Source organism: Plodia interpunctella, chromosome 13 (assembly GCF_027563975.2).
Source record: "Plodia interpunctella isolate USDA-ARS_2022_Savannah chromosome 13, ilPloInte3.2, whole genome shotgun sequence".
NCBI classification, from domain to species: Eukaryota; Metazoa; Arthropoda; class Insecta; order Lepidoptera; family Pyralidae; genus Plodia; species Plodia interpunctella.
Window position 1 is genome coordinate 7,565,718 of NC_071306.1, and position 14,321 is coordinate 7,580,038.

General features: G+C 36.8%; 3 protein-coding genes across 5 annotated transcripts; 2 read left to right on the forward strand and 1 right to left on the reverse strand.

Moving 5' to 3' along the window:
* The first annotated feature begins 1,145 nt into the window (after window positions 1-1,145).
* LOC128674903 (high mobility group protein D-like) lies at window positions 1,146-3,457 on the forward strand. The gene is made up of 4 exons (XM_053753887.1): window positions 1,146-1,354; window positions 1,980-2,142; window positions 2,230-2,373; window positions 2,464-3,457. Exons 1-4 carry the CDS (start codon window positions 1,161-1,163, stop codon window positions 2,533-2,535), a joined length of 573 nt encoding a protein of 190 aa, XP_053609862.1. The 5' UTR covers window positions 1,146-1,160; the 3' UTR covers window positions 2,536-3,457.
* A 1,245-nt stretch (window positions 3,458-4,702) lies between these two features.
* On the forward strand, window positions 4,703-8,733 carry Lst8. The gene is made up of 7 exons (XM_053754146.1): window positions 4,703-5,046; window positions 5,164-5,316; window positions 5,736-5,797; window positions 5,873-6,026; window positions 6,313-6,503; window positions 7,006-7,148; window positions 7,464-8,733. The coding sequence occupies exons 1-7, from the start codon at window positions 4,918-4,920 to the stop codon at window positions 7,577-7,579; spliced, it is 948 nt and encodes a 315-aa protein (XP_053610121.1). The 5' UTR covers window positions 4,703-4,917; the 3' UTR covers window positions 7,580-8,733.
* Window positions 8,734-8,832: 99 nt separating this feature from the next.
* Window positions 8,833-14,286, reverse strand: Gga (Golgi-localized, gamma-adaptin ear containing, ARF binding protein). Of its 3 annotated transcripts, none has more exons than XM_053754145.2 (8): window positions 14,105-14,286; window positions 13,738-14,036; window positions 13,310-13,579; window positions 12,533-12,743; window positions 11,486-11,707; window positions 11,222-11,345; window positions 10,565-11,123; window positions 8,833-10,213 (listed from the first exon to the last, which is right to left on the reverse strand). In XM_053754145.2, the coding sequence occupies exons 1-8, from the start codon at window positions 14,139-14,141 to the stop codon at window positions 10,001-10,003; spliced, it is 1,935 nt and encodes a 644-aa protein (XP_053610120.1). In that variant the 5' UTR covers window positions 14,142-14,286; the 3' UTR covers window positions 8,833-10,000. The 3 variants fall into 3 exon arrangements, with proteins under 3 accessions (XP_053610120.1, XP_053610119.1, XP_053610118.1); XM_053754144.2 differs by having other exon boundaries at window positions 11,222-11,342; window positions 11,486-11,773; XM_053754143.2 differs by having other exon boundaries at window positions 11,486-11,773.
* Between the last annotated feature and the right edge of the window lie 35 nt (window positions 14,287-14,321).

Genomic DNA, 14,321 nt, shown 5'->3' on the forward strand with positions numbered 1-14,321 from the left:
ACATTTTCTCGTTAGGTACCTTCCTAACTTTTTTTTAGTATTAGCGAATAACAAAATAATATTAATACAAAAAGACATTTTAAATTTTAGAAATAGGCACGAACCTCATCCAAATACACGTGATAATATTCACACATGCATTGGGTCAGGGTCACAGTTGTTATCATAATAATGTTATCACTATTAGTTAACTAAACGGACCTCGGCTTAAAGTTTCACGCACAGAATCTTGATAGCAGGTAGAAAACCGCTTGATGCATGTATGGTTATCCTATATTATTATAAATGCGAAAGTTTTTGAGGATGTTTGTGACCTATGTGTGTTTGTTACTCTTTCAGGCAAAATATACTGGACGGATTGTTCTGAACCCCCCTAGACCTTGAAACTTTAGTTGTATTACACCTCAGAATATCTACATATTATTAGATTTCAAAGTAGCATAGCAATGCCTAAACTCATAATAATAAACTAAGTAAGCTTGCCAGACCATTACCGAGGATCAGTCTACCCCGTAAGAAAATATGAGACCACAAAAGACGTCGCGGACACTTGCTTTACTATGGCTGTCATTTCAAGAAGTTCAACAAATAAATTATGGTTGGTTGGTAGGTTACTGAAGAATGTATTTTATCGTGGTTGTCTTAAGTTCTAAGGCCATTACACCCTTATTTCTTTAGAAATAAAAACTATTTCTCACATTCCCACGAAATATCAAATCGTAAACAAACGTGTAGCTGCCATTCAAGCGCTATGTTTTATTGGCGTCCCTTTCCCCCGGACGTTTGCCGCGCTTTTACGTTTTCGAATTCAACGTTGGCGGCATTTTAAAATAAGGCGCGAGTTAATTTTGGTCGGAATCTGGTAAGGGGAGACTCGAAAGGACTGGGTCACATTTTGATATACTTCTTATACAAAGTTATGTTATTTTATTACTAAAAATATTCACTTTTGTGTGTCAGGGTCCAAATTTGAGATATTTCTTTCTTTTAATGCTTATTTCTTAAGAAATATCGCTAAATTATTTTAGGAAGTAAATGTATGGAACACTCATTTGCAATGCAATAAAACCTTTCGCCCTTTCCTATACGGTTCATATTCATAAAACAGCTGCGATCAATACGTCACGGATATACGTAGTACAGGATGCAATACTGACTCTATGCGGTTGGTAGCTTTGCAACTCTCAGCCAATCACGATCGACATAGATGTCGCTGCATACCGACGCGAGTCGACCCCAAGCTAGCTTGCACTGGGAACATTTGCTTGAGCTCCATACATTTTCTTCTGGTTCTCTACGTCTACAGTTTGGTTGTGTACCAGTTCAAAAATAATTTCAAAATTTTTGCCATCAGGTAAGTCCAATCATTTTTCTAGTTAAAGTTAAGTGTTTTATTTAAGCTAGTGATCTATTTTATACAGTGATTACGCTATTGGTTTTCTTTCCACGTTGGAATTCTCATTCAAACATGGCCATAGGCTTCGTCGTACTTTCCTTAGGAAGCGTGGGTATGGCGAAGGACGCTATTTCAATAATTAATTTCTCTGTTCTTTTCCATGGAAGGTCTTAATCAGTTCTTCTACGACTTATAGTTCAATAATCGTGCAATTAATTTGTAATGGAGTCATTTTGTGTTACTGCGTATTTTCAACACAAAACGTGAAAACAAAATGGCTCGTTCGACCCAAGCCTAGGCCAGTGAACTCGTTATATGGGACGATAATTATTTTCGCAGATTTTTATTGTTTTTATTACTGAGATTGGTGGGTTCTTATCGCATTTCTATTGTAAATTTGTCGGAATTAATATTTTTTGTGTTATTAAGCTGTAAATAGCTTTCCCGCCAAAACGCCGCCTTCGTAATGTTCCAAGCGACGCGAGGTGTTACTGATGCCTACTTGGAGCACAGCATGGGCCGCATAACCTGTTGCCCAGTATTTCTTGGGTTATTATAAGTAATACTTATTGTTTATTTTCAGGAAAAAAGTTAAAATGACGGACAAGCCTAAACGTCCTATGTCAGCATATATGCTATGGCTGAACAGCGCCAGAGAACAAATTAAAGCGGATAACCCCGGGCTTAAGGTCACTGAAATTGCCAAAAAGGGAGGTGAAATATGGAGAGGGATGAAGGACAAGAGTGTGAGTAGAACTCAAAATTACCATACATGCCTACCAGTGTTTTTTTATTGTTAGGTATCTTGTCTTTATCTTACAATTTGTAATCAGGTATGGGAGGAGAAAGCCGCCAAAGCGAAAGAGCAGTATACAAAGGACCTAGAGTCGTACAATGCCAACGGAGGTGGTGGTGAGGGTGGTGGCAAGAAGGCACAGAAGCGAGGCAAAAAGGGCAAGAAGGCGGCAGCGCCCACTGTGAGTATATTTATCCAATGTCACCAACTTTCATTGTTTAATTTATCTCTGTACTTGTTGGCTATGTACTAAGTTTTTATTTTCTTGTAGAAATCCAAGAAGAAGAAGGAGGAGTCTGAAGAGGAAGAGGGCGACGAAGAAGAGGAGGAAGAAAGCGAATGATCTCCCAGCCTATAAGACATTTCTGTTCATATTGAATAATTTACTGGACTTAATTTATTACGAGTTAACGGGACTGACTTTCCAAAGCCTGTGCAGTGTTCGCAATTTCATTCAATAAGTTTATATTCCAAATCCAAAAATACTATAATATTTGATTCCACTAATTTTTCCATCCCGATGCATCCAATGAGTAATGAAATTGTTGAATTTGCTATATACTACTTATGTTTTTGTAGTATAAAAAATAGGGTTAGATTGACCTATTATAAGAAATGCAGAGTTTGGAAAGTTTCACCACAGGCTAGGGTCTAGATTTCTAAGCCTCGAAAAAATAATGTTTAAGTGTTAGCGTGTATACACCGGGGAATTGTACAGTTAGCCTCCCTTGTTAAGTTCGCTGTGACTACTGGATGCTCACATTAAGATGTACCTCATTTCTGGTTTCATCAAAACTTCTATGTCTGCAGCATTATAAATTTGCTGTGCAACCTGTTTGTTTGAAGCTGTGCTTTGATTGAGTAATTTGAGTATGCCATAAATATTATTTACAGTGTATGGTAACATGACGTTGTGTGCATTCTTTGACATAACAGTTTTGGTCAAACTACACTAACATGTAAAATTAGAGACGATTTCATGAAATATTATGGCTTAATGTTAATTAAACCTACCTCTTTCTCAGTGTAAATTTCAATGCTAATGATTGTACCAAACCTTAATCTAAGCATGGGCGTTAGCACTCGTGCAATTTAAATAATTTAGGAAATTGAATGTATGTTGTATTTTTAGTTAGTTTTATAGGTAGGTTTTCGACGTGATTTGTCTCTCAAATTTTACATTTGTGTTATTTTGTAAATGAGAATTAGCATTCCTCATGTCAATACCGATTTTACATGTTCAATAAAGTAATTTCATATAAGAAGACTTCTTATTTATTTATACCAGAATCGTAACTATGTAGTCGATAATTTGATAGAAAAGCAATAGCACCAATAGGTTTACAATACTACATCACATTTGGTGCTGCTATGGTATTGCACTGCAATATTGTCACGACTCGTGACTCACGAGTATCGTCATTAGTTTGGTCCGTCTATTAGCAGTAGTCCGGTTGACCGGACTAGGGCAACTTTTGGGTAGCAGTAGTTCGGTGGATAAAAATCACCGAATACTTGTAATTTACTTATTGTATTGCTCCAAAACTATCAATAGTATTGCTGAACTATCTAACGGCAACATTTACTAAACTGTCAAAGCGATAGATATAATAATTCGGTATAAGTAGCTATTTAGGATTAATACTATTAGTATAAATACAACACTAGGTGTCGATAGTATTGTTATTTATCAATAGTATTGCACGTCCTCAATTCCAATATCCAGATTCTTAATGTTAGTTTTAACTTTTATAAGAACAGGGCAGATAAAAGAATATGTTCTTATATCTTCGTCATAATAAACTGGTGCCGGTTATGCCGCCGCGCCGGCCCTTTTTTAGTTTAGCAGTCGGTGCCAGATAAGGTGTCCAAAACATGGGGGCATTACGGCACATTTATCCCGCCAGAGTACAGCACTGTATATTAGGTACACAAAAGCTTTGCTGCCTTTTGCTATGACGATTAAAACGTTTATTTTAGAGTACTTTATTAATCCTTTCATTATGTAAGCATTCGTTTGTGAAAATATTGGGAAAAAATCGTTTTCCATAAAATAAAAAAACTGAAAACATGGGATACGCCTCACGCTGTACAAATTTTGAGCCAGTAAACGGTCGAAAAGAAGCTCGGAACACTTCACGCTTGAAGACTTATTAAAATATGGACTTAATACAGGTAAGATCTTCAGTCAAAATCAAGTTTAAATCAGTTTATGACCACAGTTGACCAAATAATGCAGAACATAACCTAAATAGTGTTATTATTTTCAGGATCATCCACTAAATCCTTCCTTTTTCCTTTAAACGCGCACCACGATTGCGTAGAAAGTATTTTTGGTCGTAAATATGCAACAATATTGAAAATTGGCGCTTTTTGCCTCCATTGGCAATGTTTGTGTACCTTAGTTGTACCAGTAGTGCCATCTGCGCTGAGCTTTGCGTAGCCCTATTAGTAGGTACTCCATGTCCGAAACTTAATGTCAGTGTCAGGTTAGCCTTAGCACTATCACTGCCAGCATGACAATTGACAATACCTAGCGTGTCATATTTTTATGAAATCAAAACAAAATTTTAGATCTACAAACAAATGTGGTTTTCGAGGATAATACAAATATTGAACGCAGTATTGTTCTGTCTAATACCTAACTTTAAATAAATACAATAGTAATTTGATTATTTAGAAATAATATTTAGTATAAAGTTACGCATTAGTACTAAGAAAAGTTATGTCCGGGGACGGCAGCGGCGGCGGCAGTTCGCAGGTGGCCCTCGTCACAGGGGGCTACGACCACACCATCAAGCTATGGCAGGCGCACAGCGGCGTTTGCTTGCGGACCATGCAGCACCCGGACTCGGTAAGTGCTAGAATTATAAATCTTTTATTACCCTCTTACCATCTCTCTGGCAAAAAATGTTACCTTTTATATAGCATAAATTACGCCGTGTTTAAACAGGTAATGTCATATTTTCAGCAAGTTAATGCACTAGAAATCACACCAAATGGGCAGATGGTGGCCGCATGTGGATACCAGCACATCCGCATGTACAACCTGGCAAGTGCCAACCCTGACCCAGTCATGAACTTTGAGGGAGTCACTAAGAATGTCACCAGAGTTGGTTTTCAAGTAAGTAAACATACTGTTATACTACAATCTCTGTATAAAACTGGAGCAACTTGAATTTAGTTAAGTTTCATGTCCCTCTGCCCCTTTTCTTCCTCTCACATTTCCTTTGCTATTGCTAACTTTGTCTAATATTATTTAAAAAGTTGATATTTTATTGCCTTGTCCTTCTGGATAATGCCCATATTCAAGGAACCAACCTTTTATGTTAATGTGACTGACATACATAATAATCACTGACTGTGTGATTTGGGATAATTTGAAAAAAAAAAACATGATAAAATAAATATTTAACATATAAGTAAGCATGCCTGCACCTTCGGAACATTGCAAGTGCCCCGACACGCACTTGACCAGTTTTTTTAAGATAACAATTTAATCTTAGATTTCCTTTGAAAAAAATGTATTGTGATTGTTTTCAGCAAGACGGAAAATGGATGTACACTGGTGGTGAGGATTGTACAGCAAGAATATGGGACCCACGGTAAAATTTGAAGTCATTAAATAATTTATTATCTCGAAATGAGGAAGTTTTTTGTATGTCCCAATGTTTCTCCAGAGCCGGTTCACAGTTGACCTGCCAGGGCATATTCCAAGTGCCGGCGCCGGTGAACGCCGTGGTGCTGCACCCCGACCAGACCCAGATCATGGTCGGCGACCACAGCGGCATCATCCACATGTGGGACCTACGCACTGATCAGAACGAGCAATTGGTAAAAAAAACTTCAAACATGAATAAGTTTCATATAAACTAGGTACCCTATATTACATACAAAAGAATGCATTTTTTACTAACCACCAATGTAAAAATTACGAAAATTATTTAACTATTTCTCACCCCCTAGTGATGGATGTCAGGGACATAAGCTACCCTATGCTAGCTCAGCTCCTCTGCTGGGCATTAACCAACCTAACTTACTATCACAGCATTCATGTTTGTTCTGCCTCCGACTGCACTTAAAGATCTAGAAAATAAAAAAAAGTTAATGAAATTCGCAGATACCAGAAGCTGAAGCGTCCATCCAGGACATAGCCATCGACCCGGAGGGCAAGATGATGGCGGCCGTGAACAACAAGGGCAACTGCTACGTGTGGTCGCTGGGGGGCGCGCCGCCCCGCCCCGTGCCGCGGAAACACATTCAGGCGCACAATAAATACGCGCTGCGGTGCAAGTTCAGCTTGGACTCCACGTGAGTTTGTTTATCATTGACTTTAAACATTTAATATGGTAGATAGATGATTTAAAACTGATATTAAACACGCACGTACCTTTTTTACCTCGGGCTTTTCACTGTCGTGGTCACTAGCGACTATTATATAGCGATAGATCGTTTGTCAACAAGATTAAAAAAGGTTAAAGAAATATATGCAAATGCAATTTACTTGTATTATGGCGATTACTCTTTGCCATTTTTAATAATTTCTTTTATTTTTACCGAAAATTAGTAAATATATTTTACACTACATAGTTTTTGTAGAAAGTAGGTAGGATACAATACAATGTGGCCACGGTAGGCTAAAAGGAAATTAGTGATGTGACTACTATAATACTTTCAACTAAAGTTCTTTATGTGGCATAATCTGGTAAAATATATTTTTTAATTTTCACTTCTCGCTATCGAGTCGATTCGAAGTGATTCACAGTGTGCCATTGTGACGCGTGGAGACGGTACGCAAGTGTTTGTCCCTCAGTATGCTAGTGACGACGTCCGGCGACTGCTCGGCGCGGGTGTGGCGCACCAGCGACTGGTCGCTGCTGCGCGAGCTGCGGCACGACTCGCAGCGCTGGGTGTGGGATGCCGCCTTCAGCATTGACTCGCGCTATCTCTTCACAGGTCTCTCTGTTTCACTGTTACTTTATTCCTGAACTTTCTTTATACTATTGTCTATTTGATTATGTTTCATTGTATCGTCATTTTTATATAGGTATAGTAGATAGTTTCTAAACTTAATATTTTTCTGAGATTTCTATTCAAAATCAATATCGATTTTTTAGTAAATCTACTATAGTATAGCCATGTCAGATGCCTTTAGGCCTTTTTTAGAAAAAATCTGACACCAGTGTTAGCAACAACACAGATAACAGACATAAGAAAAGTAAATGTACTACATTGATTATAAAAACAATTGTAAACTGATCGTGTGTGTAGGTTCATCCGATAGCTACGCGCGTCTCTGGGACGTGGAGAAGGGCACGCTGGAGCGCGAGTACTGCGGCCATCAGAAACCAATCACCGCACTCGCCTTCCGCGACCAAGCTGTCTAACGACAAACAACATCTTCGATTAATTATAAAATTGTTGATTTGAAATTAAGAAAAATATTAAGTGACTTTTCGGTGTGAAGTTTTTCTAATTTGAATTGTGTATGTTATTCGAAGACCTAAACTAAATTCTACGCGTGCCACATGAAAGTGTGTATCTGGCTACTCGTCAGTATGTCGTATCAGATGCCTTTGGGGTTATTTGAATACAATGTAATAAATGACAACAGTGTTAACAATACATACATGATAAGAGAGAACTTAATTTTTTGTGTTTGCTCAATAGTAGCACAAGATCTTGTATTTCTTATGCCATAAAAAATGTTTCTCTTTAACAAAAAGCTCCCTACTGATCCAAACTGCATTTAAAAAATTCGCATTTAGTTTCTGATTTTAGCTAGTTTGTAATTTAGATTTTACTCAGTAATGTAAATATTGTAGATATGCTTATACAGAATAAATATATTGACATATTAAATGCTAAAAATATGCTGAGTTGTAAAACAATAGTATCATATGAATGATTCATTTGCATTCTTCTAGAATGCTATGGTAATCCAATCCTCGACGACCATTTGATTAGAAAATATAAAATTCATAAATGTATTTTGTATTTCAGTAACCAAACAATTATAATTTTAATTGATTACATTTTACTTTTTTTTTCTCGTATTTAATGTTTGAATCCGAAATTATGACATTATTGTTATGCTCAGACTAATGAAAATGCTGTTATTAGATGTTCTTTTTAGGGACGAATCACACAGGTTGAGTTAACCCCAAACTAATGAACTAAACAAATGACATGAGTGGAGTTGTGTTATGGGGTTCTAACTCAACGATACTGTATTTTACAACATGCATACCTATGTACTAGATAAATTCAAGACCAATTTGTAATAGATTTTCCATCTTATCCATCGTAACCTGACCTACAGTGTAGCAGTGTCATGTTATTAACTATAAGAAAAAAATAATCTGATTTGACTTGTTGCAAATAGGCAAAGATACCGACAATTTTGATTTCACAAGTGCTTTATTTATCAATTTATTGTAAGTATATTGTGTTTGCATTTACTATGTAAATGTGAATAAGATAAATGTAATTTCTAAAGGGGTAATTTTATACTACAATTAAATCAGTCATGAATTTACAACGTAGTTTTATTTTGGACATTTATATGTAGTTTTCTTTTAAAAAAAAAACCGCAGTTCGTATTTCAATAATTTAATATAAAATATAAATAGCAGGACAGTAAATAGACAACACAACACTAAGACATTGTTATCATAGCTATTTAGAATATAACAAATTGTAGGTCGGTCACCTTCATGTATTGCACAGCAATAGCACATTTTGTACAATTAAATGCAACTTGTATATACAGCGCTCTGGACTCTCATGTCATACTATTTTTTCACTATTGTGAACAGAAATATTACATGTGTGTTCTTTTATTTTATTATAGATATCAACGAATTTTAAGCTGATTATGGTTTATTTATTTTAATAGCAAAATAAAAAAAAAACAAATCAACTAAGAATTGGGAGGCGTAATATATGTTTGGAAGACAATAACAAAAGAATGAGATACATTATGTAGCTTGAGATCGCTTTGCTTACTGTCTGTGAATTCTTGGTCGCATTTTATATGATAATTGATAACAGATTTTTATTAATCAATATATTTTAATGTCTAATGATTTAAGTACTTATACTATTTTCTATGAGAATCAACCAAATATTGCCACATTCATACAATGATAATACTGAGAATATTCATAACTAAATATTTTTCAGATTCGCAAGTCATGTATAAGTATAATAAAAATATAAATTTTAGCTAATTAAAAAATAAAAGATTCCTGAATATTTTTTGGAATGTAAGAATGATAATATCCATTACGCGGATACAGACTAGATAAAATATACATCTCTCAGTCGCACTAATAATAATTAAGTCGCTAATGAAACTAAGATTAAACATTTTGGTAGACGATAATGCGACAGGAACTATTTCTAGGATTCTTAGTTCTCGAACGATACTTTGGTAATCCTAAATATTTGATATTTTGCTTCAAATAGATTGAGTCACATATCTCATTAAAATAATCATTTTAATAAAGTAAACATATGCTCCAAATATAATCTGGCGATTTCGTAATAGTGCAACTCTATACATCAATAATAAAAATTAAGCAAGCTCTTTAAGGCATGAACGATCTTAAGACAGATGTCTTATGGAACGTAACATACGTATCAATCATATTACGAACGAGATCTCGAAACCTGTTCCCATGGCAGTGTTAACACTCCTTTTTAGCGTGTCGACTCGGCGAATGATATTAGTGAAGACCAATAAGACGCCGCCGACACAGCATAATCTATCGCGTCATATACTACATATGATACATACTTTAAGACTATATATCGTCGAGAGGCAGTTCGTTGACCTCCCCTATCTCTGAGCAGGTGTCGTCGTCACAGGTGTAGGTGAGCACGAACCGCAGCCACACAGCTGCGAGGCCCGGAGGCCGCGCCAGCAGCAGCAGCTGCGTGAGCGCCGGCGGCGGCTGGAACGGCGGCCGTCCCGGCAGCGCCGAGCCCGACGCCGGCAGCAGGCGGATCTTGCAACCCTGGGGACAACATCAGCTCATTTTGAAAATATTCTAGAAATAAAAAAAAAACGGGATTCGAACGGAAATTCAATATCGAAATAACACAAACTGTTAGAATTTAGTTTTCTTATATGATGAGTGATCAATTTGATAAAAGACAATTTATTATGTTGTACAAATTATGTGATATCAATTGAACCACATTAGAATTCAATTTTTAAAAAATGGCATGCTATAAATATAACATTATAGGTGCAAGCAGTAAAAAAAATATGAGGTTCAGGTATAGCGCAGGCCTGATTAGAGAGGTCCTCAGGTGAAGAACTCAGGTGTGCACTGAAACTTTCGCTGCCCGACCCAAACACGTACCTTCGGCACAACACCCTGAAACTTATAATCTTCAATAGGGGAACTATTTCTGTTAGTCGTAGACACCACAATCACGTTGACATCGGGCCTCGGCTTGTCCTTACAGAAGTGTAACACCACAGTGAGCCCCCCCTCCTCCTCAAACACAGTCATCGGAGGCACTGAACTCGGCTGCACACTTTGCAGCGTCACATTTATGTCAGTCAAAGGCTTCACATCACCAGATTTCTTTATACTATCCTTCCTTTCCATTTCCTTATCCGCTACAGGCGATTCAACGTTATCACATTTTCTATTATCATCTAAAGGTAATCCTAAATCGAGAATCGTGTCAAGAGGGCTTTCAACGTTATTGTTGATGCAAGTGGCGCCATCTGTGATGTCGACCATGACGTCATCAGGAGTGGGAGATAAAGGGGTCGGCGCGGCTGGTGATTGTTTTTCTTCAGATTTTTTCGTAAAGAAATCTAAATCAAACATTGTGCCGTTATTTAACATCTGTGTTTCCTTTTTAGGCGACTTTTCTAGTGCATTCATCGGTATCTTCTTTGCGATTTTTCTGAAAATGGTTAAAAATAATCAAAATTAATTACCAAAGAATCACCAAAGGTCTCTTTTAATAACACCTTCATAAATTGCAAAATGATTAAAACTTACCCATTAAAACTCTCTACTCGTTTGGAACTTTCTGGTAATGACTGCTTCATCAACTGCTCTCCGAGAGAGTCCAGTTCATTCCATGCTTCCACTTTCGGTTTTTCACCTAATAGATCCACATCTTCTGAAAATAATAAGATTTTATAACATTTCAAACATTCAGAAAAAAAACTAATAATCTTTTGGATGCACATTTATTCCACGATTCTGATTCCTCTATATAAAATTAAGACAAACTAAGGGTAGTATTGTATATCTATTTACCATTTGGTATAAGGCTCACAGGTTTCAAAGGCTCCGCGATGCTGCCACTGGACTCGTTTGAGAATATATCTCCCAGTTCATCAATAACATTCTTAGTTTTCTTCACGTCTTGGACCACATCACCATCGCCTTTACCAAGGTTTGCTCCAGCGAAGTCCAACAGACTTTCATTGGCCGGGTCTGGTGTTAATAAAGGCTGGGATTTAACTTTCTCCTCTTTGTCTGCCACAAAAGCATTGTATTGTTCAAATACTTCATCTAGCACATCATTTGCATGTAAAATGTCACCTGGAACATAATGTAATAAAAATTTTTATGTTACTTTTTTAATTGATCAATTTTACTACGCTCCAAATTTTTAAAATAAAACATTACAAGGAAAATGTTGTAAAATTGTTTGTTCAAGATTTGACCTTCATTGGTTTTTTATCTCGTAAATTATACAAATTTCCTTTCCTAGCACTCTTTGCTAGGATTAAAAAATGACGCATTATAGTAATAAAGTATGATAATATGTGACATTCCACAAGAAAAGGTACCATATGGACAGAATCGCTTAAGACATGTCACTTGCTCATTTTTATTATACATGTGCATATTATTATAATCAACTGTTTCCATACAGTACCATTTCTCGTGGAACATCACATATTGTGTTATGTTTAGTGATGATGTGGTGCGTCAAACGATTTCAATTATATCTTCATGAATTTTGCACTGGCTCTAAACTATGGATAATAAGACAAACTAGATACAGTGCATACTCCTCACGTAGAAAGGGCCTTGACAAGAGGCTTAACTGGGAAAAACACTAAAGGAGGAATACAATGCTGCCAGCATTGTATTCCTCCTTAGAATAGTACCATTCCATATCCTTCTATATATGTCATTCTATAAGACTAAGGGACACATAACCTAGGCAGCTGATAGTCAACAATGACATTCCCAAGGAGGGTTAACGTCAGTCGAATTTTTAAAATGCTAAGCTTCACAGTGTCACAGGTCTGACCGCAATTTCGCATGCAGAGATGAGAGCGAGAGACTTACTAAGGTTGTCAGCGTCAGCATCGGCGGCCGCCAGCCGCTGCAACACGGGGCGGAGGCGCTTGCAGCTGGCGTGCAGCTCGTGTATGAGCTGCTCCTCGTCTGCGGAGGCGCTGCCCGCGGCCACCAGCATGTCGCGCAGCAGCCCCGCGCTGTCCAGCGCTGCGCCCACCTCCTGCGCCCGCCGGCTGTTGGCTTCACTGCGTCGCTCCTCCTGAAGTTATAAATCTTAATAAGAAGACTTCAGAAGCAATACAATTTTTTACTGAGTCTTAAGACACAATATTAATGGTTTATATATTGTGTCTTAAGACTCATACTAATACTTAATTGTACATAAATTTATAAAAACATGATATTAATTATAGTAAAATATTGCACTATAGTGGATTTTTCCCAGACAATATTTCTAGCAAATTGAAAACATTGTTGAAATACTAGTTATATAGCTTTCATCAGCAATGTACTAAATATTGTAATGCATGTAACTTATTTTCCACTATCTTATTTTACCATTACAACAGTGTCTAAACTAAATAAAGTAATTTTTCATTTGTTCTTTTTCTCATTGACCCTTCTCAAATATAAACGACAAATTTATGTTTTTGCATGATTATTAATCATGCAAAAACATAAAAAAATAAGTAATTTGTTTTTTTTTCTCATCAATCAATATACAAACTTAACCAAACTTTATCCTTTTTCAGAAAGGTTGATGAGAAAAAGAACAAATGTAAATCACTTGATTGGTTTAGTTAATAATGCAACCTTTGATCATACCTCTCGCACCATAGTTTTGATAAGTCTATTAGCATGTTGAAGGTCTTCTGGCTTCTTACTCTGCAGCAGCTTTTGGAGAAGCTTAGATTTCTCTTCATCCTCAAATATGGCATTCTTAGCCCTCATCTTGGGAGTGGGAGTCGAGTCCTCGGGAGGCAATGGTGGTGGTGTCTCCTTCACTACCCCCTGGTTCTTAAGCATATCATAGGCTACTTTGAATTTTGACTCTTTTGGATATTCTATTGACCATGCATGTAGCAACTGTAAAACCTAAAATATAGTGATAAGATTAGTTGTTTAAGTTTCATTCAGCATTTATGGGTTAACTTCTAGCCTTTACATAAAAAAGTAAGAGACAAAAATGTCGAAGATCATCTCTAAGATTACATCTAATTTTATACACTAATTTTATAGTAATAATATCTTACCCTTGTTCTCACTTCAGGTGCGGTTCTATCTGCAAAATATTTAGGAGACACTAGTTTTATCATTTCGTTTAAGAATCTAAATTTGCCGACTTCAGCATGGAAACCAGCGTCGGAGCGGCGCATGCACCGGTCCAACATTGTCAGAGCTAGCATTGCTTCTCGAGGGTTCTGCGAGTGTATGCGGGCTGCCAAGGCCTGCGCGGCCCACTGCGGACCCTCGGCAGAATCCCGCATTATCGTACAGAATGCTTCTAGTGCAGCTGCATCCGGACATGGCAGAGTTTCATGCGTAGCCTTAACTGAAGATAAGAAACTCGTAAACATTTTCATAACATGGCGGTATTTACACTATTCATATGTTACTTACGAATTAATGCTTCCAAACTTGTTAATGTTACATTCATTATTCTTGATGAACGTTTATTTGCTTAGGAAATACAACAACATTTATTTCATTTCCATTTTGTTTCACTTCTAGTTTTTATTCATAATTTCCTAATTTCTGATTGCCGATTTTTGATTGACTACTGACAGCTGATGAATGAATGAGCTGACAGACAAAACAACGTTCCGAATCACGTAAG

Excerpts from the sequence above, each read along its gene's own strand:
- LOC128674903 (XM_053753887.1), top strand. The coding sequence starts at position 1,161 with ATGCGGTTGGTAGCTTTGCAACTCTCAGCCAATCACGATCGACATAGA. Across the intron at positions 1,355-1,979 it reads TTCAAAATTTTTGCCATCAG|GAAAAAAGTTAAAATGACGG; the intron begins GTAAGTCCAATC and ends GTTTATTTTCAG. Across the intron at positions 2,374-2,463 it reads AGAAGGCGGCAGCGCCCACT|AAATCCAAGAAGAAGAAGGA; the intron begins GTGAGTATATTT and ends ATTTTCTTGTAG.
- Lst8 (XM_053754146.1), top strand. The coding sequence starts at position 4,918 with ATGTCCGGGGACGGCAGCGGCGGCGGCAGTTCGCAGGTGGCCCTCGTC. Across the intron at positions 5,047-5,163 it reads CCATGCAGCACCCGGACTCG|CAAGTTAATGCACTAGAAAT; the intron begins GTAAGTGCTAGA and ends TCATATTTTCAG. Across the intron at positions 5,317-5,735 it reads TCACCAGAGTTGGTTTTCAA|CAAGACGGAAAATGGATGTA; the intron begins GTAAGTAAACAT and ends GATTGTTTTCAG.
- Gga (XM_053754143.2), bottom strand. The coding sequence starts at position 14,141 with ATGAATGTAACATTAACAAGTTTGGAAGCATTAATTC. Across the intron at positions 14,037-14,104 it reads AAGTTTGGAAGCATTAATTC|TTAAGGCTACGCATGAAACT; the intron begins GTAAGTAACATA and ends TCTTATCTTCAG. Across the intron at positions 12,744-13,309 it reads TCAAAACTATGGTGCGAGAG|GAGGAGCGACGCAGTGAAGC; the intron begins GTATGATCAAAG and ends TTATAACTTCAG.